The following is a 24,560-nucleotide window of genomic DNA, read 5'->3' as shown; positions in this document are numbered from 1 at the left end:
GATACCTTGGTTGCCATTTTATCACAGGAAAGATTAGCCTCAAGAATGGAACCTAGGTAGGTGATCTCCTCCTTCCTGGTAATAACAATGTCACCCACTTTTATAGTGAAGTCACTGACCTTCTTAAGTTTGATATGGGACCCAAATAGGATAGATTCCGTTTTACCTAAGAGTATTGTTGTCAGCGAGCCAGGTGCAAATATTGAGGAGTTCCGCACTGACGATATGTTCCACCTGTGACTTGTCCTTGCCGGATACCAGCTGGGCCGAGTCATCCGCAAACAGGAACAGTTCACAGTGGCATGCTGATGGCATGTCATTTACGTATATTAGGAACAGTAAAGGTCCTAGTATACTGCCTTGGGGGACTCCACAGCATACTGAGAGGGGAGGGGACATGGTGCCGTTCACCTCTACAACCTGTTTCCTCCCCTCCAAGTAAGATTGCATCCAGCTCGATGAGGTTTCGTCGAATCAGATTGCTCGGAGCTTATCCAACAGTATAGCGTGGTTAACGGTGTCAAAGGCCTTCTGAATGTCCAGCATGACCATGCCGCAGTATTTGCCCGCGTCCACCTCATGTTTGATGTGGTCGGTCAGATAGAGAAGGCATGTGTCAGTGGAGTGGTTAGTTCTGAAGCCGGATTGGAATTTGTACATTAGTTTATTAGTAGCAAGGTATCTATCAACCTGTTCATAAACTATTTTCTCCATTACTTTCGAAATGGAACTGAGAATAGAAACAGGTCGGTAGTTACCAGGTTCTAATTTGCTTCCTTTTGTATAAAGGGGGGTTACTCTTGCTATCTTGAAATCCTTGGGTACTTGGCCTTGTTTGATTGAAAGGTTTATTATATGAGTGATTATTGGGGCAATGGTGGTGGCAGAGTTCATGAGGAATCTGGAGGGGATATTGTCAAGGCCGGTGGCCTTGTTTGGGTGGAGCGCGCTCAATTTATTAAGCACCTCCTTAACTGAGACCATTTGTAATTTGAAATTGTTGTTGACTACTCCTAGCTTTCTGTAGAAGGCTTTAATGTGTTCTACACCAAAGCGACCAGAATGTTGGGATAGCCTGTTTACGAGAGTTGTGGCTATGTTGGTGAAAAAGGTGTTAAGTCATTCATTATTTTTAATTTATTTTGAAATTCATTATTAGCCTGTGGAAAAAGTTTATTTTGATGTTTACCTCAGAAGACTGAAAATAGAAGAGGCATTAAATTTGTATCCATCCATCCATCCATCCATTTTCTACCGCTTATTCCCTTTCAGGGTTGCAGGGGGCGCTGGCGCCTATCTCAGCTACAATCGGGTGGAAGGCAGGGTACACCCTGGACAAGTCGCAATTTGTATTTAAATTTTATTTGATATGCAATTGATATTTTTTTATTATTATTATTATTTGAAACTCGATTTTGCATGTCACTATAAAGTTACATAAGCCTTGCTTGTTCAATATTTAATGCAAAACGTGTTTGGGTCCCTATTAAAAGGTTAATTTGTTCAACCTTGGCCCGCGGCTTTGTTCAGTTTTAAATTTTGGCCCACTCTGTATTTGAGTTTGACACCCCTAGCCTAAACTATAGTCTTAACAAGCTGCTCTGCTTAGTTCGGCCTCTGCCAGTACGTCTCTGCAGCACCCAGCATTGTCCTACCCACAGAACCATCTGATTGGTTACACGCAGAGCGGTAACAGCCAATCAGCAGTGCATATTCGGAGCGCATGTAACAGCCAATCAGCAGTTTGTATTCAAAGTGCATGGAGTCAGTGCTCCTGAGCAGAAAGGTGTTTAGCACGTAAGGCAACGGACTCTCCCCAAATTAGTTAACACCTCTAAGTCAACTACTAGTAACATCACTATGAGCCTGTTGACGTTCTAGAAATATAAGCGGCAGCTCAGCTCGCTTGCAGTCCTTGAGGTGAAGGCTAATTGGCTTTTAGCGTAACGTTAGCTCATTTTGCGGGGTGTTTGCGTGCGTGTGTGTTACAGACAGCAAAGCTCTGTCTGTCTGAGAGAAAGGAAAGCATTATTGACCTACAGATAACAACTATGTTATTTCACTTTACTTTTTTCTGTGTTGAAGCAGCAAAAAAGGGCATTATGTTAAATGGGGGCGGAATGGCGTAGTGGGTAGAGCAGCCGTGCCCGAAACCTGAGGGTTGCAGGTTCGCTCCCTGCCTATTGACACCCAATCGCTGCTGTTGTGTCCTTGGGCAGGACACTTCACCCTTGCCCCCGGTGCCGCTCACAATGAATGAGGGGCCGTAGGCGCAAACTGTCAGCCACGGTTCCGTCAGTCTACCCCAGGGCAGCTGTGGCTCCAGATGTAGCTTACCACCACCAGTTGTGAATGAATGATGGGTTCCCACTTCTCTGTGAGCGCTTTGAGTATCTAATAATAGAAAAGCGTGATATAAATCCAACCCATTATTATTACTATTATTATTATCAAATGAAGAGTTTCGGTCTCTGACAGTCGATACAATAATGTAACTGTCATAAACCCTACATGAACCCCATGGTGTTCAGGGATTAGTAGTCTCTCCTATTGCCATTGTACTATTTTTTCAGCTATAGTTACATTAATCATTAGTAATGTAGCAGCCTAGTTTTGAATGGTTGGGTCCCTGCTATCACATATTGATAAAAATATAACATTTGCATAATTAAAATCAACTACAGGCTTCCCAAATGCTGTAATAAATTAAGCATGATGAGTTGAACATATGTCAGCATGTTAGTTAACAATACTGCAGTCATCTAACCACTCCTCAAAAAGTCCAGCCTAGACCCAGAAGTGCTGGCCAACTACCGACCAATCTCCAATCTTCCATTCCTCTCAAAGGTGCTGGAAAAGGTAGTATCTGCCCAACTTCATGATCACCTTAAAACCAACAACATTTATGAAAAACTCCAGTCTGGTTTCCGCTCTGGCCACAGTACGGAGACTGCTCTGATCAGGGTCACCAATGACTAGCTGATGACTGCTAATGCTGGCTCACCATCTCTTCTCATCCTCCTTGACCTCACTGCAGCATTCGACACTGTTGATCACCGCATCCTCCTATACCGCCTACACTCCACCATCGGACTCTCTAGCACTGCCCTAAACTGGTTAACGTCCTACCTCACCAGCAGAACAGAGTTTGTCTCTCTGGCAGAGGCAAAGTCGGACACACTCTCTGTCACCTGTGGTGTCCCTCAAGGATCAGACCTCGGCCCCACCCTTTTCACACTCTACATGCTCCCCCTTGGCCGTGTCATCAGCCAGCACGGAATATCATTCCACTGCTATGCCGATGAACACTCAACTCTACCTGAAAACCTACCCAACCCCCTCTGCAGCCCTGCCATCATCCACACCTACCAACAGCCTGGAGGAGATAAAGGCGTGGCTGAAACACCATTTTCTTCAACTAAACAGCTCCAAAACTGAAGCCATTCTAGTCGGCACCCCACATCAGACTCAGTCGTACACCATCACCAGCATCACCTTCTCCGGCCACGACATTCACCTGCCATCCTCTGTCACTAATCTGGGTGTTAAAATGGACCCTCACCTGACCGTTGAGGCTCAAATAAAACAACTGTGCAAGACCTCCTACCATCTCAGGAACATTGCAAAACTCCGCCCCTCACTCACTTTCTCTGATGCCGAGAGGCTCCTCCACGCCTCTGTCTCCTCCAGGTTTGACTACTGCAACGCATTTCTTGTCTGGATCCCCAGCAAGAAGATTCAGAAGCTGCAGTACATACAACATAGTGCTGCTAGGATCCTGATGAGAGTGTGAAAACATGACCACATCACACTAACTCTCAAATCCCTTCACTGGCTTCCTGTTCCACTCAGGATTTAATTCAAATCCTCCCTAACTCACCAGTGCCTCCATTGAAATGCCCCCCTCTATCTCAAAGAACTGCTCACCCCCAAATCCTCCACACGACACCTCCGCTCCAAACAGGCTAACCTCCTCCAACCTCCACGGACAAAGCTACGAACTATGGGAGACAGGGCTTTCTGCTCCGCTGCTCCCAGTCTGTGGAACGCTCTCCCTGACCACCTGAGGGCACCTCAGAGTGGGGATGCTTTTAAAAAAAGGCTTAAAAACCCATCTTTTTAAAAAAAAAAAAAAGCCTTTTTATAGACATGCGTACTGGTTCTAGCTATTGGGCTGTTTATAGTTTTATATTTTATTTATTTTTATTATTACTATTAGTTACTATTTTTTTTTTTTTACATTGTGGCACTTTGAGGTTATTTGCTCAACGTAAAGTGCTTTTTTTTTTACAAATAAAATCTATTATCATTATTATTATTGTTATTAGTAATAGTTGACAACTAAGTTATTTCACTTTACCTTTTTCTGTGTTGAAGCAGCAAAAAAGGACATTATGTTAAATGAAGAGTTTCTGTCTCTGATAGTTGGTACAATAATGTAACTGCATCATAAAGCCTACATTAACTCCATGGTGTTCAGGGATGAATAGTCTCTCCTATTGCTATTGTACTATTTTTTCAGCTAGTTACATTTATCATTAGTAATGTAGCAGCCTAGTTTTGAAAGGCTGGGTCCCTGCTATCACATGTCGATAAAAATATATCATTTACATAATAACAATCAACTTCAGGCCTCCCAAATGCTGTAATAAATTAAGCATGATGAGTTGAACATATGTCAGCATATGGCCCACCTTTTAACTCTTTTTTTCAAACGCTTACTTACAATAAGTCATTATTTTGACTTAGTAAGTCATTATTTTGACTTAGTAAATTACTAAGTCAAAATATTGACTTAAGTCATAACATTCTAAGTTTAAGATTTTTTGCAAAAAAAAAAAGCTCCTCTGTTCGATCATGACATATCTTGTCTTTGCAGACTATTCAATTGAATATAAGTTGAACAAGATTTACAAACAATTGTATTCTGTTTTTATTTACGATTTACACAACGTGCCAACTTCACTGGTTTTGTACATACAAACATCCATCCATCCATCTTCTTATGCTTATCCGAAGTCGGGTCGCGGGGGCAGCAGCCTCAGCAGAGATGCCCAGACTCCCCTCTCTCCAGCCACTTCATCCAGCTCCTCCCGGGGGATCCCGAGGCGTTCCCAGGCCAGCCGGGAGACGAAGTCTTCCCAACGTGTCCTGGGTCTTCCCCGTAGCCCCCTACTGGTTGGACGTGCCCTAAACACCTCCCTGGGGAGGCGTTCGGGTGGCATCCTGTCCAGATGCCCGAACCACCTCATCTGGCTTCTCTCGATGTGGAGGAGCAGTGGCTTTACTTTGAGTTCCTCCCAGATGACAGAGCTTCTCACCCTATCTCTAAGGGAGAGCCCCGCCACACAGCGGAGGAAACTCATTTCGGCCGCTTGTACCCGTGGTCTTATCCTTTCGATCATGACCCAAAGCTCATGACCATAGGTGAGGATGGGAACGTAGATCGACCGGTAAATTGAGAGGTTTGCCTTCCGGCTCAGCTCCTTCTTCAGTACAACGGATCGGTACAACGTCCGCATTACTGAAGACGCCGCACCGATCCGCCTGTGAGGGAAGAGTGGATCGTGAGATCGACATACAAACATGCACACAAATATATAGTTGTTCGCCTTCTTTATCAAAGTGGTGACTTTTGCAACTATTATGACAAGGAGTTATTTTGCAGCCCTACTAAAAAAAATATTGTTTGTGCTCTGAATGCCTCAGAATGATTTGCATCAAACGGGCCCTTGTATTTAGTTACGCGTTACTGGCTGTCTGGAGGAGAACAGATCGCGTCATGCGATAACCAGGGCAAACTGAGGTACCACGGTATGACGTTATTATAGCGGTTTTAGAGTCGCTGACGTTTCAGTCAAAAAGGTGAACTGGTGAGGTGATTTAAAAGACATTGGAGAGTTACGGTGGGATCATTAAAAGTATGGACTGGACATGTAGCTTAACTTGTATGCTTCAATTAGCTTAGAGTAGACCAAAGCTAAAGCTAGCAGTAAAACAGAATAGTGTATAGAGTATCACGCTCGGCGTACCATACTTGCTCTTTTCCTCCTTGTGAGTGTGGGACTCTTCGCCGCTGGAGTCTTCTGTCTCGGAACAATCGAAAGCCCGCTGCTCACCTCCCGGAGACTCGGCCATTTTTGGCTCCAATACTCTGTCCTTCGGTGACTTACATGTTTGGTCGCCTTTAGCCTCACACTCAATTATCTCAGAATGGCTGGGGACAGAAACTCTTTCGTTGTCAACATTTTCACTCTTTTTCCTATATTGGCTTACTCCGGGATTTAAAAAAAAAATGTTTTCCGTCTGGTTCGAGTAACCTTTTAGTCCCGGTGCGTCAGTCCTGCTCGCAAATGTGTGAACATCCTCCAGCAGGGAGTCCCGTCGTTTTGGAGACTCTGGTGGTGATATGGCTGCCATGTTTCCTCCACGCATCCCTGGACCTCTTGCATGTTGGTAATCAAGCTTACACTGAAATTGTATTTCCGCCTAGGAACTTCAAAATAAAACATAATCGCTTTCTTACTTTCACAATAAACACAGAAAAAAATCATCAACAAAAAACATCATGGTCAGTCTATGTTCCAGGCATTGAATTTCGTTTCATGAAAAACAAAAAACGTTTGGATTATTTGAATATTATTTTGAAATTCAAAAATAAAAACATTTTTGTTTTCAGTGTCAATCTGCAATAACAATTTTCAAAGTGTTTTTACTAAATAAAAAAAATGAGTAAAAGGCAGCAGGAACAAAAAACTGACTAAAAATAGAGTCCAAACCCAGAAACGGAAGTTGATTTTTATGGGCTGTCGAGAAAAAAATTCAATCTAAAATTAAAATAACTTTTTTTTTAGATTTTTTTGAAAAACACACACTATTTTCACCCTAAATTACTTGTGTTTTTCAAAAATCCATGACCAAAAGATGGCCCATCACACACAAAAAATATCACCATTCTCATCATCATCATCTTGCTTTCCTAAATAGCCTCTAATCCTCTCCGAAATGTTAACAAAGACTTAATAGCCATAATTTGTCACTGTCCAATCGTCTTTGTCGTTGCCATACGAGAATACACCCACCCAAAATGCCCGAATGATATCACGTGATGGAAAACCGGCCATACTTGCCAACCTTGAGACCTCAGAATTAGGGAGATATTCAAAACGCCTGCTGTTAGGGTGTGTGTATGTATGTATGTATATGTATATATATGTATCCATCCATCCATTTCTACCGCTTGTCCCTTTTGGTGTGGCGGGAGGTCGTGTGTGTGTGTGTGCATATATATATATATATATATATATATATATATATATATATATATATATATATATATATAATATATATTTATTTGTATATATAATTTGTTCATGTATCTACATCTGTATATAAATATATATACACATATACATCTATATATATATACATAGTTTAACACACATTCATTTCTGGCGGCCCGCCACGAAAGAATTACGGCCGCCACAAAAAAATAAAAATAAATAAAATATGTAAATAGTATATAAATGTGTATATAAAGTGTTGTAATTATATTCCAACTCCGCGTTCTTCTTGGTCATCGCATCTCATAAGATTGACAACACACTGTCCAATGTTGTCACAAAGATAAAATTAGTAATATTTTTGGTTCGTTTAATAATTAAAACAAATTTACATGATTGCAATCAGTTGATAAAATATTGTCCTTTACAATTATAAAAGCTTTTTACAAAAATCTACTACCCTGCTTGCATGTCAGCAGACTGGGGTAGATCCTGCTGAAATCCTATGTATTGAATGAATACAGAATTGTTTTGAATCGGAAAAGTATCGTTTTTGAAACGAGAATCGCATTGAATCGAAAAATAAAAAACGATTTATAATCGAATCGCGAGCCCAAGAATCGATATTGAATCGAATCGTGGGACACATAATTTGCAGCTCTAATATATATATATATATATATATGTATATACACACACACACATATATGTATATTTACTGGATATGCATTTATAGATACATACATATATTTACATGCATATATATAAATATATATATATATATATATATATATATATATATATATATGTATATATATATATATATAATAAATACTTGAATTTCGATACATTGCTTAAGAATGCTTCTTACTAAAAAAAAACAAAAAAACACTCACCTTTCACTATTTGAGTAGCCTCTGCTGTGCCATTTGCGTACTGGCGTGCAATCTCTGAATTCGGGAACATATCTTTCACGGATTTGTTGAAAACATCCGCAAATGAGAACGGGATGTTGTTTGCAGCTATCAACATTGCCATCTTCGTCTCGGCATAAGTTACACCCTTGGGGGTCTCCATTTAGCAAGGTGGCCCATAATACTGGGCTGTGACTGGTGCTGCATAGCCGCAGCCTTGTGCTTCTCTGACCGTTCATTAGTGATTATATCTATTCGGCCACCGTGTTCAATGGAGAAGTCTGATCTACAAAATTTGCAGGCAGCATACCCCTTCCCCTTCGAACTATCCTGGATGAACTTAAATTAATTTCTCCAATTATTTTGGAACTTGCAAGCGTACTTCTTCTTACTTTTCGTCGCCATGTCTCTTCTTTTGCTTCCTCTTTTGTTCTGATTGCCGCGCTTGGCTTCGAGGTCTAATCGTTATCATTGTCCGGCCAGAAACTACACCCAGTTACAGATGGTTTAGCAATATTGTTGTCCAGGTAGAAATCGGGAGAGTCATGAAAACGGCGGCCCCCGGAGATTTTCGGGTGGGACACTACCGGAAAAATCGGGAGGGTTGGCAAGTATAAATCCGGCTGGTCAAGTTTGTTGCTATAGCGGCAGTTCTCAACAAATGTTATCTCAAAGCACTTGGTGGAAAACTATACTCTAAGTTACTTGTCGTTTTGTGTGTGATTACCGATCAATAAACAAAAAAAATCCCAATTGGTACAGTAAGTATTGACAAAATAAGATAGTGGGTTCCCTCCGGGTACTCCGTCCTCCTCCCACCTCCAAAGACATTCACTAGGGGATAGGTTGATTGGCAACACTAAAATTGGCCCTAGTGTGTGAATGTATAAATGAATAAATATTTCAATTCAATTCAATGTGAGTGTGAATGTTGTCTAACTGTGTTGGCCCTGTGAAGAGGTGGTCACCATGTTGCAAAAACACCATTGACCATCTACAAGAAGCTGGGCATCACAGTCTTTTTCGATCAGTTTAATTGTTGCTCGTTATGGTTCTAATCATATCTACAGGTGTTTTCATCACCTGATTGAAAATTCCTTATTCAAATTCTATTCTTAAGAGATATGATTTTAAAGGGGTTGAATAATTTTGTCATTGAGATATTAAGAGAAATGGCACTGTTTTGTATGTTACAAAATATAATGTAATTCAAGTTGCTTTTGTCTATTTAATGCATTTTTTTTTATATATGACTATAAACAAAATACGGAATAAATGTCTAACTTGCCAAAACACCAAAATTGTGTGGGGGTTGAATAATTTTGATCACAACTGTATTTATACATACAGTATATATATTATATATAGTGGGGCAAAAAGTATTTAGTCAGCCACCGATTGTGCAAGTTCTCCCACTTAAAATGATGACCGAGGTCTGACTGTATATATATGTGTGTGTGTATATATATAATGTGTGTATATATATATATACACACACACATATATATATATATATATATACATATTTGCAAATATACATACATACAAACACACACACATATATATATACACACACATATATTTACATACATATAAACATATTTGCATATATATATTTACATATATACATATATATTTATATGTATATATACATATATACACACACACACATATACATATATGTGTGTGTGTATATATGTACATATATATATACAAACCCAGTTTCCATATGAGTTGGGGAATTGTGTTATATGTAAATATAAACGGAATACAATGATTTGCAAATCATTTTAAACCCATATTCAGTTGAATATGCTACAAAGACAGCATATGTGATGTTCAAACTGATACTTTTTTTTGCAAATAATCCTTAACTTTAGAATTTGATGTCAGCAACACGTGACAAAGAAGTTGTGAAAGGTGGCAATAAATACTGATAAAGTTGAGGAATACTCATCACTTATTTGGAACATCCCACAGGTGTGCAGGCTAATTGGGAACAGTTGGGTGCCATAATTTGGGTATAAAAGCAGCTTCCGTGAAATGCTTAGTCATTCACAAACATGGATTGGGAAACGGTCACCACTTTGTGAACAAATGCGTGAGCAAATTGTCAAACAGTTTAAAAACAACATTTCTCAACAGGCTATTGCAATAAATGTAGGAATTTCACCATCTACGGTCCGTAATACCATCAAAAGGTTCAGAGAATCTGGAGAAATCGCTGCACGTAAGCGATGATATAGCGGACATTCGTTCCCTGAGGCGGTACTGCATCAAAAAGCGTCATCAGTGTGTAAAAGATATCACCACATGGGCTCAGGAACACTTCAGAAATCCACTGTCAGTAACTACAGTTTGTCGCTCCATTTGTAAGTGAAAGTGAAAACTACTATGCAAAGCCATTTATCAACGACACCCAGTAACGCCGCCGGTTTCGCTGGGCCCGAGCTCAGCTAAGATGGACTGATGCAAAGTGGAAAAGTGTTCTGTGGTCTAACGAGTCCACATTTCAAATTGTTCTTTGGAAACGACTGTTCTGGGTGCAAAGTTGAAAAGCCAGCATCTGTGATGGTATGGGGGTTGCATTAGTGCCCAAGGCATGGGTAACTTGCACATCTGTGAAGGCACCATTAATGCTCAAAGGTCCATACAGGTTTTGGAGCTACACATGTTGCCATCCAAGCAACGTTATCATGGACGCCCTTGCTTATTTCAGCAAGACAACGCAAAGTCACTTGTTACAACAGCGTGGCTTCATAGTAAGAGTGCGGGTACAAGACTGGCTTGCCTGTAGTCCAGACCTGTCTCCCATTGAAAAGGTGATGAAACACAGTGGTGAACATGCCTTTTCCCAACTACTTTGGCACGTGTTGCACCCATGAAATTCAAAGTTATTTGCAAAAAAAAAAAGTTTATGAGTTTGAACATCAAATATCTTGTCTTTGTAGTGCATTCAATTAAATATGCTGTTGAAAAGGATTTGCAAATCATTGTATTCCGCTTATATTTACATGTAACACAATTTCCCAGCTAATATGGAAACGGGGTTTGTACATACATTTATATACACACGTTTATGTATATATACATACCGTATTTCCTTGAATAGCCGCCGGGCATGTAATATGTGCCTGCCTTGAATTACTGCCGGTCAAACTCGCTCCCCAAATTTATAAGCGCATGCTTACTTTTACCGCAGGGTCAGATTTGTAACGTCACGAGTGACGCTTCCCCTGTCGTCATTTTCAAAATGGCGGAGGAGTTCAATTTTGCTTTTACGATGTGTAAACCAGGGGTCTTGTTCCACAGCCACAGATCCTGGGTAGGATTTTTAAACAATTTCGAACCTTTTTCCGACTTTTCCTCAATTTGTCCCCCACTTTCGCTGGTTCACTTCTGGGTGCCTTTTGTTCATTCCCGGGGGTCCCGGGGCTCGTGCAGCTCGCTGCGGGACTTCTGGAACTCCATCCTGGGTGTGATTTTTAACCCATTTTGGACCATTTTCCGACTTTTCCTCAATTTGTCCCCCACTTTCGATGGTTCACTTCTGGGTGTGTTTTGGTCATCCCCGGGGGTCCTGGGGCTCGTGCAGCTCGCTGCAGGACTCGTGGAACTTCATCCTGGGTAGGATTTTTAAACAATTTCGGAACTTTTTCCGACTTTTCCCCATTTTTCCCCCACTTTCGATGGTTCACTTCTGGGTGTCTTTTGGTCATACACCCCGCTAGCACCAACCCCCCCCTCTCCGTGCGTCGGTTGAGGTGGGCGGGGTTGGGGGTGCGTGTATAATATAGCCAAGAGTCATGAATGCATGGCATTCTGGGTAATTCTTATGTTGCGTTTGTAATGTGTTACAGAGCCGATGTTCTACCGAAATGTGTTTGTCATTGTTGTTTGGTGTGGGTTCAGAGTATGGCGCATATAAGTAAGAGTGTTAAAGTTGTTTATATCACAACCTTCAGTGTAAACGGTATGGCTGTTGACCAAGTATGCATTGCAGTCTCGTATATGAGAAGCAGCGAAATGCATGCGTCCGGCCGGCACGCAGATAGCATGGTGTAAAGGTGGGCGTGATGACATGTTGTAGAGCAGTGGTCCCCAACTACCAGGCCGCAGAAGATTTTTTAAAATTTTTTTTTAATCACACTCAATTTTTTACTGCATGCCATTGGTAAGCGCAGAGGTGAGAAGAGGTTTTAAAATTATTAGCGCCTTTTTACTTTTACCGCATGCCTTGAATAAGCGCAGGAGTGAGAAGAGGTTTTAAATTAATTAGCGCCCCAGCGGCTATTCAAGGAAATACGGTTTATATATATATATATGTGTAGGTATGTATATATTTTTAAACATTAAATTAATAGGTAAGCAACCCAATGAATGCAGCCCATGTCATACTTTTATTTGAGCGTTAGTACATTTCATTGAAACAATAGCTATCTACAAAATATAGCTTGTGCAAAACTATAAAGATGGCAATATGCAGTTGAAGACAACTATCTGCAAACACATCAATGTGCACCCCATGCAAGAATATAAATTCCCTAAATATTCATGTATATTTTCAATTCATTATGGGGCTGGACTTCTGAAGCCTACTGCAATGCTTATGCTTCAGGCATGTACGCCATGACAGGCAAGTCTGGAATGGTTTGTCCCAAAAATGCACTGAACATGACACATTATTCATCTGCCAAAGCTGTAAAAAGACTCACTGTGGAACTGTTAAAACACAGGCATACATTAGCAGGTATGTACGATATATGGCAACAAGTACTTGACATTACAGTTACTGTACACTTTATACAAGCTCTGCTGAAAAGCATGACCTTAAACAGCTCCTACAGTATCTAAAGAATTTGTAAATAAGTGATGTTTCGTTGCACAATACATTATGTACATTAAAATTTAAGGCCACCCTATAATCTCATGTGTCTAACAGTGCTTAATGAGGACTGTTTGAGGTGCACAAAGGGAGGTTTGAAGCAAAATATTTCTACCGAAAATAGAAAAAACAAGAAATATTGTCATCTTCATTCATTAATAAGTATGCAAAGTGTGTGTGCTTTTAATTTACCTCTCCCCCCTTTTTTTGTTCTTAGCGTCGTCTCCTGCGCCTGTGATCGAAAGCTCTCCCTCGCCGTGTTTTCGGCACGCTTCCATTTAAGTCTGTGGTGGGATGAGAGGCAAAAGTGGCTTGAGCGTCAGGTAGCAACGGCAAAGGGACCATGGTTCCAGCGGAAGGACTGTTTGGATGCTGTAGATGTAGTTTTGGTTGTCGTTGTTGCACTGCATGCTGCTGATGTTGTACTGGCTGTGGTATTTCCACCTGCTCCAATTGCTGCTGTGTCTGAGCCACCTGCGATGTCTGCGACTGTCGCGTCTGCTGTATACGTTGCTGCTGCTGCTGGGCCTCCAGCACTCCTAACAGTCTTTGCAGGAGGACATTGTTCTGCTGTAGACTGAGTGCCAACGCCTCTTGAGAAGCCACAAGTGTTCTCATGTCTTGGGTGAAACACTCTGCGAATTCCCGTAGGCTCTTCTCCATGCGGTTCCCAAGCTGAATCGCTGCTTCTCCTAACCCCCGCAGCTCGTCTTCAAGCCAGGAGCTGCGAGGCGGGGCTTCAAACGGACCCTGTTGTGCACCCAGTGATGGCTGAGGACTGCTGGGCTGAGGGCTGCCGTTTAGAAAAGGGGCGCTGTAGAGCGGGGAGGGAGGCAGCCACCGTTCTGAGGGTGGAGGTGGTCCGATGCCCAGACCAAGTCCTAATCCTAGTTTGTCCTCCAAGCTGTTTTCCTCATGTTCGCAGTCTGGCTCTCCCACATCTCTCTCGTGCTCCGGATTGTCCTCATCTTTTTCTAAACAGTCTCTCTCAGACCCCTCTCCTCCAATACCTGCACATATTGAAAAACTATTAGATGTGGTTTCAAAGTAGCTCATGCGCACTTTTCCACAGCACAAGGAGCTGAATGGCAACATTCCAAGGAAACCAGGTGTCCATCCATCCATCCAATTCTCTACCGCTTGTCCCCTTTCAGCCGCACTCAAGCGGGGTGCGGTACCTCCTGGAGTGATCCATAAATGGACCATACAATATCCTGGTTGACGTGTTGATAGTAATAACTAATGAAAAGTCACTAATGCCAGGATTCAAACAGTGTTGTAATTTTTAGAAGGAAGTGGCCACAAGAGTTGCTTGCCAGAAATACATTTGGACCGACAAATGGATTTGGCGCTCTACATTTATGCAGAGTATGGATGTAACGATAAAAAGGTAAGAATAATATTGTCCCGCAGTAATGGTTATACATTGGTTATATATGGTTAACATTTCTATTTTAAATTAAAATGATTGAAAAAACGTGATTAATAACTGCTCTTTGATAGACGCACATGTAAGCTCGCTATCTTACATGCCAACACGAAAACAAGAAACAATGACATCTTTCCGCATAAACAAACAACATACCCCAACCTAAACTAATATAAACACATTACTGTCTGGGCAACTAAGATATTCAATTGTGCACATTGAACCTACAACCTGTGCTCTCATAGACAGAGTAATCGTTCAATATACTCAGACGAATACGATGCATTTAAGGACTGCAGAACAGAGTAAAACACCACAACTCCCACCAGAAATAATAATGAATAATAGATTTAGTTTGTTACGCAGTCTTTATTTAAATAAGTCTTAAAAGTGCTACAGTACAAACCAAAATTTAAAACAATAAAAACTGGGCAAATAAAACAGATACAATACAAAGACTAAACACTATGAGTGAATCAAAAGAAACAAAACGTGCAAACTAGTGGCTTTTCTAACATTGTGTCGATTTATTTTACTTATTTAGAATAAAAAAATAAGCTGGTCAAAATAATTCAGTATGTATAATAACTGATAATTTGTCACGATAATGGTTGTGTTACATTTTTATATTGTTACATCCCTAATTGATTGTTTTGAATTATAAAATATATGCTGTGAATTCATATAAAGCTAATTATAGTACTTGAGTTACTAGAATTGACAATGAACAATTTGATATTTTGTTAAAAGTTATATAAGGATATTTTCTTTATTTTATATTGCTTCTGCTCCAGCCACCCCCACGATGGATGTTAGTACATGTGTTCATGTTCTGTCTCTTTAAAGTGGAACCGCATTTTTTTTTTACTTTTGACTATCATGCATAATCATTATGAAAGACAAGAAGACAAAAGTTTATTTTTTTTTGCAGTCTAACATGTAAAAATCGGCTTGTTTGAGGTAGCTCGCAATGCAGCTAAAAGGGAGCAATCCAATCCATTCTACTTCTAAATCACTTTAAAAATGCATTTAAAAACCGGCAACAACACTTAATTTACTTTCCGTAACCTGTATAAAAACCAAACTGTAGCGACATTGTTATTGTCAGAGCCAACACTTAGGAACTCTTTTTCCAGCAGTTACACTTGCTTCGGTATTAGCCGTAGAAGCTAACTACTGAAAGAGATAGTCTGGCTTCTACAACACTAAACGCATTTGAGTTTGTAATGCCCAATACTGCGATAAGACACCAATCTGTACTGACTGAAAACCATGAACAATCATATTACAGTATCTATAAAGTTGTTAATCCTCATTTGTCCAAAAATAGTCATATTTATTTTCTATTACCAAGTCTGCCATGGTTAGGAAACACTTGCGTTTGATTCTGGAAGTAGGAACACACATTTGTTGTCGGAAATGAGATGCTATGGAAACGGAAATAAAAGTGCTAAGGAATTCAATGATTGAAATGACCAAAATGCAGTAAATATTCTACATTACATATTGATATAAACATGTCTGTTACTACATTATATGTATATACTTGCAGTGTATATAGAACATTTGAGGGTTGTGAAGTTGTTTTAGAGGGCCCATTAGCCACATCTTTCAAGCGTTTATCATCTTTAAAATCATTAAAAAAAAAAAAAAAGACATTCATGTTCTTGTCTCTCATGATTGTGAATAGGCGAAATTCCAAAAAAGTGTGGTTCCTCTTTAAGAGAATGCATCTACTCCGGTTGATGAAAGCTACATGTTTTATCTTTGTATTGTTTTGCTTTGCATTATAGGTTATGCATAATACTCCTGTGAAAAATATAGAGCTACGTGGATTAAACTTTTATTTTGATTTTGCATGGGAGTACTGTGGCAGTTCTTTTAAAGATCAAGTGGAGCAAAGGTGTAAACGAAGGCACCTTCGAATCTCGCACATGCACATGCACACAGCAGTTCTGTGGCAAACCAAAGTAAGAGGCATACTTTACCTGGGTCAGATTCAGGGAAGCATGGGAAACTTGGCCTTGGTCTGGAGTTTTGATTTTGCCGGCCGTGTTGATGCTTGGGGCTGGACTGGGAGGACTGTCCGAGCAACGACACCTTGCTGGGCGGCAAGGACCAGCTGCGGTGGCGGGCGTCCGCTAGCCGGCCCCCGTTGCGTCTCTTCAGATCATCCCAACGCTTTTTAACTTCACGGAGAGTACGCGGCACCCTGGACACGGCGTTGACCCTCTCGAGGATCCCAGCCCATATGCGCTCCCGCTCTCGCCGTCGGAGCCTCCCCGCCGGGCCGAACAGTTCCCCTTCACATTGGGTGACCTCTGACACCAATACCTCTAGCTCGGCGCCGCTGAAGCGACTCTTTCTTTTCCCTGCACCGTTGGCTGCCAGTGCGGCAGACATTGCTCGGTCTGTAGCGGAAACAAGCAAAATATTAGGGTTCAAATTCCAGGGTGAGATGAAAAACATTAGAGATTATTTGATGGTTTACTTTGCTCAATTGACATGAGGTCGTCTGAGGACATGCCAGGCGCCATCAAGTTGGGGTGCACCACCACCACGTTGAAGGGCAGCAGACCCCCACGCACCCCACTGCTCTGGTCACAGCTGTCTTCCGAGTCGTCGTCATCCCTGGGGAAGCCGTTGTCAGACGCCCCCCCTCCAGAGTGTCCCTCGGGAGACTCCACTTTGATGTGCATGGGAGGTGATTGCTCATACAGCAGCCCCCCCTCCTCGCAGTACTCCGTCATGGGTTTAATGGAGACCTGACTGAGGGGCCAATTCTGGTACTGACGAGTGAGGCCCCATTAACACCGGTTGAAGGTATCTCTGGGGGCTTTTCAAATACTTAAGACATGACAACTACTACATTGGAGAGCTATGAATTCCCCATTATGCTACCAATCCAAGAGATGTCAGATGCCATTGTAGGACAGTGTAATTGTCCCAAGGCATGTGGCCCTGACAGCCTAACATTGTATTAGGATCATGATGTTATGTAAATGCCTCAAAGGGAGGGTGTGTACATTTCACCGGAGCCCGACAGCGGTGCATCATCTAGCCTCGGAATCGCCTCCAAAGCTGAAAGACAACAAGCATACGTAAAACATTCCTAAAATAAGCTACTTTAAAACACATTTATGTTCGCAAAAGGCCGCGTCGCTGCGCAGTTTTTGACTGCACTCCAACGTCATAACATGGTGATAGCGCCAGGAAGCTAGCTGTTAGCCTGTTCGCTAACACACGTTCTGTCAAAGGGGGCAGATATGACGTGTCACAAAGAACAGAGTGGACATTGTTATTCTTGAAATGTAAACTTTGCCGCTGCTCCTACCTCATGACACCGCCGCGTTGTGAAGGGAGGGACGGAAACAGAATCCAAAGCACGGTCGGTGCAGCTGTTAGCTCTGAAACGGGAAAACATACTGAGGACCATCGCGCTCAGATGACGTCACGCGGAAGCGCCGCTCCAATACCTTCAATGTTACACAACTTTATCACAAGAAAATCAAAAATGACTATTAACTGTAAATGTTACAATGGAAATAAACTGCCGACTAACAACAGTCAAAAATAAACATTATTCCAAATAAATACATTTGGCTTTGTGTCTATTTGTTTGTGGGCTTTCATACTAGGATTATGAAAATCCATCAGTCTCTTGCTGGATTTTCACACTGAAAATTTCTAAGACTACAGTCGTGGCCAAAAATATTGGCACCCATGCATTTGTCAGATAATGCACCGCTTTTCCCAGAAAATTTTAATTACAAGTGCTTTGGTATTCACACATTTATTTATTTTTTTTGCAATGGAACAACTATAGACTTGTTCCTTTACTTACACAATTTTATAAAATATCAGAAAAACTGTTTAACAACCGGGCAGCACAGTGGCGGAGGGGTTAGTGTCTCACAATACGAAGGACCTGAGGGATTTTCTGTGTGGAGTTTGCATGTTCTCCCCGTGACTGCGTGGGTTCCCTCTGGGTACTCCGGCTTCCTCCCACCTCCAAAGACATGCACCTGGGGCTAGGTTGATTGGCAACACTAAATGGTCCCTAGTGTGTGAATGTAAGCGTGAATGTCGTCTATCTGTGTTTGCCCCAGCGATGAGGTAGCGACTTGTCCCGCCTTCCGCCCGAATGCAGCTGAGATAGGCTCCAGCAACCCCATAAAGAGACAAGTGGTAGAAAATGGATGGATGGATGTTTAACAACCGATTGGACAAACTCAGGAATATAAATTAAAGACTCAGACAACTAAAGAGCCAACATCCATTCATCCATCCACTTTCTACCGCTTGTCCCATACATTCAACACCAATGGCATTAATCGAAATAACGGAAGAGATCACCAATGCAATAGATAGTAATTATGCTGCTGCAGTGTTTATTGATCCATTTGACATAATCATAACATCTTAGTAAACAAATTAGAATGGTATGGCATCAGAGGGTTGGTCTTGAACTGGGTAAGAAGCTACTCAACCAACAGGAAGCAATACATAAAACTAGGCAAACCTTTCTACAGAGCTAAACATATCTTGTGGCATAACTCAGGGTTAAATATTCTGACCAAAATTGTTCAATCTTTATATAAACGACTTTTGTAAAGTTACAAAGGACTTAAAGTTATTATTATTTGCAGGTGAGACGACTGCGTTCTGTGCAGGGGAAAACACACAAAAGCTAATACAAATAACAGAAGAAATTAACAAATTAAAAAGATGGTTGGACAAAAAACAGACCGACTATCTTTGAATCTCAGTAATACTAAAATACTATTCGGTAATAGAAGAATGAAATGTCAAACAAAATTACAAAATAGACGCAGTAAGATATTCCATTCATCCATTTTCTACCGCTTTTCCCTTTCGGAGTCGCTGGAGCCTATCTCAGCTGCGTTTCGGGCGGAAGGCGGCGTACACCCTGGACAAGTCCTCACCTCATCACAGGGAGTAGATATCGAAAGGGTAAAAGGAAACACATTTTTTGGTGTAACAATAAACTATAAAATAACTGGAAACCTCATGTAAAAATAAACAAACTCAATAATGAATAAAGCTAAATATATTACCATATCTGAGTTATTGTGTAGAAATATCAGAAACTAACAACAAAAGTATGCCTCATTCACTAACAATGTTACAAAAATGATCAATTAGAATAAATAAGATTTGCTATAGAGAACACTCAAACCTTTAATTTATTGAATAGACAATAAGAAAAAAATAACGATTTGGTGCATTTGCAAACAGCTAGATCTGTTGTGTAGGACTAGATGTTACAATGCCCTAATGCATACCTGAGACACCTATGCCACTCTGTAGGATGGTCAAGTGAGTAAAGGCATCCTCTGGGTTATCAAGTGGGCACCCCCCTTCCTCAGTGTTTTGCTGATATGCCTCCAGAGGTTTCAGCACTAAGTCCCAACGTCCCAGGATCACTCCCTAGATGCCATTAACTCACTTGAAAGCCCAGGTGCACAAAGTACAAAGTATAAAGCAAACTATAACCTGCTACCCAAGAATGTACAACAATTATTCTTAAAAAAAAACCAGTACAACTATAACCTCTATAAACATCTGATTGCACATACAACACTGAAAACATTTAGCATAACAATATTTGGAATTAATTTATGGAATTGATTAAGCAAAGATGTCAAAGTACTAATATAATCCAGTTTAAGAAACAGTTCAAACTTAGTGTTCACAAAGTACAAAGAAGAATCATAATTAAAATCTTGAACATTCTCTTAAAAAAATAGATAAGCTCATTCATCTCTAAGGTGAACCATGAATTACCTATATAAGAACTTCAATTATTGTGTATATGTTTGTATGTCTAATATTTATGTATGTATTTGATATTTTTTTACTTATTGTATATTAATCTATTTACTAATTTTTTTCACTGTTGTATTACAAATAGAGAACAAACAAATGGGATAAAACTGCTACGATACGAAAAGGGGTGGGATTAAATAAGCTCTGCTTCTTCCTACTACTTTCCTACTATGTCCTGTAATGAAACAACTGATGTTACAATGTGATGTTTCATATTGTAATAAACTGAAACCAACCAATGAAGTAGAGGAGATCAAATACCTCTGAGTCTTGTCCACAAGTGAGGGAAGAGTGGATCATGAGATCTACAGGACGATCAATGCAGCATCTGCAGTGATACAGACCCTGTATCAAATTGTTGTGGTGAAGAACAAGCTGAGCCATGAGGCAAAGCTCTCAATTTATTGGTAGATCTATGTTACTATCCATACCTTTGACCATTAGCTTTGGGTTATGACCTAAAGTACAAAATCACAGGTATAACCGGCCAGAATTACTCTCCTCCGTCTCTCCCTTAGCGATAGCATGAGATGCCCCGTCATTGGAGAGGAGCTCAGAGTGAAGCCGCTGCTCCTCCCCATCAAGAGGAGCCAGATGAGGTGGTTCTGGCATCTGGTCTGGCCCATAGGAGACCACGGGGAAGACCCAGGACATGTTGGGGGGACTATGTATCCCAGCTGGCCTGGGAATGCCTCGGGATCCCCTGGGAAGAGCTGGACAAAGTGGCTGGGGAGAGGGAAGTCTGGGCTTCTTTGGTTAGGCTGTGCACTTGCGACCCGGCCTCTGATAAGCACAAGAAGATGGATGGATGGATGGATGAATGGAAGATTGTACTTGTGTACATGAGCTTTCATTATGTTTAATTATGAGTTAATGCACATGTTAACATCATCCTGTTAGGTGAAGCAATTTTTAAGGTACACAAATGACCTGGACTGAAGATTACAGGAATGTCTCTCAAAAAGTACATCCTTGAAGATTGTACCTCTATTTTTGCGAGTGTAGTATCAGGACGCAAAAAGAGTCGCGGGTCAGTTTTTACGGGGTCACGGAATAATGCTGAAAACTATTGCAATTGCAATTTTTTGGCAGATATCTTTTTAATTTGCATATAATGCTTTTTTAATAAATGCATCAATTCTATTTTCCACCACTTATCCTGTTGGGGTCCCCCATGGATAAAAAACATTCACACCAATAGATAATTTAGAGCAAACAAACTAATGTGCATGTTCAAAAAATTAACATGCTGTTATCTAGACTGTGAGGCAGCAAACTAACTACTATTCCACTGTGCTGACAGCAATTATGGTTCTTCAGCTAAAAACGTGGAAACCCCGTGATAGACCAGGCTTGTGCACTTCCCAGGTGGGTTAATGATTAATAATTCTGTACAGCACATGGGAAAAAACCACAAGAGGGTCTTAGATAAAAAAGTTGTCAGTGTAGACAGTTTAGCGGTATATAAACCCACCACACTTGTTCCCCACTTGTGTCGCTGCTTTGGGTTCAGTCATGAAGTACTTCATTGTTCTTGCGCTGTGTGCTGCAGCTTGTGAGTATATTCCCCAGCGGGCATTAAAATGTTATTTGATTTTGAAATGTTAGATGTAAATGTTTTGCTTGCATTGTAGTTGCTGCTCCCATCGATGATGACGACGACAAGATTGTCGGAGGATATGAGTGCAGAAAGAACTCCGTGGCCTACCAAGTGTCTCTGAACGCCGGCTACCACTTTTGTGGAGGTTCCCTGATCTCCAGCACCTGGGTAGTGTCCGCTGCTCACTGCTACAAGTCGTAAGTGAACGCCTGACCTTCCAGAAAGCTGCCGCCACGACTTCCACTTCGGCTAACCGCCGCGTATTTCCACCAGTCGCATCCAGGTGCGTCTTGGTGAGCACAACATTGAGGTCAACGAGGGCACCGAGCAGTTCATCAACTCCGCCAAGGTCATCAGACATCCCAAATACAACAGCCGCAACCTGGACAACGACATCATGCTTATCAAGCTGAGCAAGCCCGCCAGCCTGAACAGCTACGTGCGCACCGTGTCCCTGCCCTCCAGCTGTGCCGGCTCAGGCACCCGCTGTCTGATCTCTGGATGGGGCAACACCAGTGGCTCTGGAAGTCAGTAAAAGCATCCAGACTTTCACTTGTGTCTTATCGACACTTACACGTGGGTTCTTACCTCCTCTTCAGACTACTACCCTGATCGCCTGAGGTGCCTGGATGCTCCCATCCTGAGCGACAGCAGCTGCAGGGGCTCCTACCCTGGTCAGATCTCCTCCAACATGTTCTGTGCTGGATTCCTGGAGGGAGGCAAGGACTCCTGCCAGGTATGAGTGTACACATCATTCCTTTTAAAAGCAAAAACAAAAAACATTTGTGCTGAATTTTTGTACCTGTGCAGGGAGACTCCGGTGGACCCGTGGTGTGTAACGGCCAGCTGCAGGGTGTGGTGTCATGGGGTTATGGCTGTGCCCAAAGGAACAAGCCCGGTGTCTATGCCAAAGTCTGCAACTACAACTCCTGGATTCGCAGCACCATGTCTTCCAACTAAATAACTTCTGTTTAAATGAAATAAAACAATTAACATCCATATCATCTATTCATATATTGTATGTTTGCACCTAATATAGGACACAGCAAGCAGGAAGAATCATCTTTAAATGACCACAGAGTAAATAAGAATAAATGCACATATTATGCACCTACATAACACAAAAAAATATATAGAACACTTCATTGAACCAAAACAATCCATGTTTATGTATGGAGACAGTGAATACTTGTATTACATGTCTATCTGTGTAATACATTTTGGTGAATGACTGTTTAACGATTGTAGATTAATTAACAAGTACATATTGGCAATATTTGACTCCAAAAAGAATTACATTATTGTTAGGGGAATATTTTCCCCCCTTTAAAGCAAAGTGGAACGCTTTCATAGTTACTAGCTTTAACCTTGGTTTTGCTCGAAGAAGATAAAAACAAGTGATCTCACACAGTTTATTATCTATACAAACACACACATATTATTTCCTCTAGTTTTAATGTTGTTAGGATTTACTAAGTGCGGAAAGTGAGAGGAAAAAGTGTTTTTCGCCAAGGTAAGCAGAAGGATGGACAAAAGCGTATGCGGAGAGTGACGAGTTTAGAGAAAGCTCCAGACAATAGATGGGTCGGTCCTCTCTGCAGCGCTGGTATTGTTGTTTGTTGTACCTATAATTGTTTGTGATTATACACATGGTTAAAGGCTTACTGAAACCCACTGCTACCGACCACGCAGTCTGATATGTTATATATCACTGATGAAATCTTAATATTGCAACACATACCAATACAGCCTTTTTAGTTTACTAAATTGCAGTTTTAAATGTCCCGCGAGGTATCCTGTTGAAAACGTTGTGTAATGATGACGCGTGACGCCACCGGTGGTAGCGGACATGTTCTCCCAGCACCGATCACAGTTCAAAGTAGTCTGTTTTTATCGCATAATTACACAGTATTCTGGACATCAGTCTTTCATCCAAAGGCAAAACCCAGTAACTCAATTTTGGTCAAAACTGAGCTAATAACAATTTTGGAGTTACTAGGTGATATACTTTACCTTAGTGTATGCGATATTGTAATTTGTTCCGTGCATGGCAGGACCTAGCAACTACCACATAACCATGTAGATACAACAGAAAAACCTAGTATCTCAAGGGACCAATCAGATTGTACGCTGTAGTCATGTGGCAAGATGGCGGCGCCCAGCAGCATATTCACTGATTGAGGTTCTCAGACGAAGCTTATATGGTCCAGCGACTTACTTGTTTTATTCGGAAGTATGTCTTGGAGCAGAGGAAAAAGATTAGTGGCTCTAGCCCTGGAAAATGTAAGGTGAGTGAAATTAATCCCTTATTTTTGCGTAGAATGGCTATTATAATTCTCATAATACGCTAACTGACTGATCGACGGGCCCACTTGGTTTATTTAATTAACATAAGTACATTTTAGGGGTAAGTAATTGCTCCTCCTTTTGTCTGCTGGCAGATTCAAATCCACAATCTGTGAATTATGTTAGCCTAAAGACGATAGTCGAAGTCGATCGCGACTTATGAATTTACTCGCTCGGTTTTCAAATTTTTTTTTTACCTAATTCCGTTCAAGCCGTGGTGCTAAGGGGCGTGTGAAATGTAAGTGTATCTGCA

At 41.2% G+C, this 24,560-nt stretch overlaps 3 protein-coding genes across 3 annotated transcripts in view; 1 reads left to right on the top strand and 2 right to left on the bottom strand.

The window, feature by feature from the left end:
• Nucleotides 1–6,487, bottom strand: part of LOC133562144 (zinc finger protein 665-like) — a 21,296-nt gene extending 14,809 nt beyond the window's left edge. Inside the window, exon 1 of the mRNA XM_061916056.1 lies at nucleotides 6,033–6,487. Coding sequence (XP_061772040.1) covers nucleotides 6,033–6,435 — 403 coding nt within the window. The 5' untranslated portion in view covers nucleotides 6,436–6,487. The remainder of the gene's footprint in view (nucleotides 1–6,032) is intronic.
• A 6,091-nt stretch (nucleotides 6,488–12,578) lies between these two features.
• On the bottom strand, nucleotides 12,579–20,537 carry si:ch211-261d7.3 (uncharacterized). The gene is made up of 4 exons (XM_061916046.1): nucleotides 17,846–20,537; nucleotides 17,003–17,592; nucleotides 16,500–16,922; nucleotides 12,579–14,092 (listed from the first exon to the last, which is right to left on the bottom strand). The coding sequence occupies exons 2-4, from the start codon at nucleotides 17,259–17,261 to the stop codon at nucleotides 13,296–13,298; spliced, it is 1,479 nt and encodes a 492-aa protein (XP_061772030.1). The 5' UTR covers nucleotides 17,262–17,592; nucleotides 17,846–20,537; the 3' UTR covers nucleotides 12,579–13,295.
• Nucleotides 20,538–21,775: 1,238 nt separating this feature from the next.
• Nucleotides 21,776–22,960, top strand: LOC133562140 (trypsin-3-like). Its single transcript, XM_061916055.1, has 5 exons — nucleotides 21,776–21,916; nucleotides 21,996–22,158; nucleotides 22,235–22,488; nucleotides 22,561–22,697; nucleotides 22,772–22,960. The coding sequence occupies exons 1-5, from the start codon at nucleotides 21,877–21,879 to the stop codon at nucleotides 22,919–22,921; spliced, it is 744 nt and encodes a 247-aa protein (XP_061772039.1). The 5' UTR covers nucleotides 21,776–21,876; the 3' UTR covers nucleotides 22,922–22,960.
• The last annotated feature ends 1,600 nt before the right edge of the window (nucleotides 22,961–24,560 follow it).

Source organism: Nerophis ophidion, linkage group LG11 (genome assembly GCF_033978795.1).
Source record: "Nerophis ophidion isolate RoL-2023_Sa linkage group LG11, RoL_Noph_v1.0, whole genome shotgun sequence".
NCBI lineage: Eukaryota > Metazoa > Chordata > Actinopteri > Syngnathiformes > Syngnathidae > Nerophis > Nerophis ophidion.
The sequence above is the reverse complement of the archived record's forward strand: the minus strand, read 5'-3'. Positions and strand labels throughout refer to the sequence as shown.

Bases quoted from the DNA above. Each gene is read 5' to 3' on its own strand.
- LOC133562140 (XM_061916055.1), top strand. From the start codon at position 21,877: ATGAAGTACTTCATTGTTCTTGCGCTGTGTGCTGCAGCTT. The intron at 21,917-21,995 runs GTGAGTATATTC...CTTGCATTGTAG, and splicing joins TGCGCTGTGTGCTGCAGCTT to TTGCTGCTCCCATCGATGAT. The intron at 22,159-22,234 runs GTAAGTGAACGC...TATTTCCACCAG, and splicing joins GCTGCTCACTGCTACAAGTC to TCGCATCCAGGTGCGTCTTG.
- si:ch211-261d7.3 (XM_061916046.1), bottom strand. From the start codon at position 17,261: ATGACGGAGTACTGCGAGGAGGGGGGGCTGCTGTATGAGCAATCACCT. The intron at 16,923-17,002 runs GTAAACCATCAA...TTTCCGCTACAG, and splicing joins CCTCATGTCAATTGAGCAAA to ACCGAGCAATGTCTGCCGCA. The intron at 14,093-16,499 runs GTAAAGTATGCC...CAATATGTGCAG, and splicing joins CTTCCCTGAATCTGACCCAG to GTATTGGAGGAGAGGGGTCT.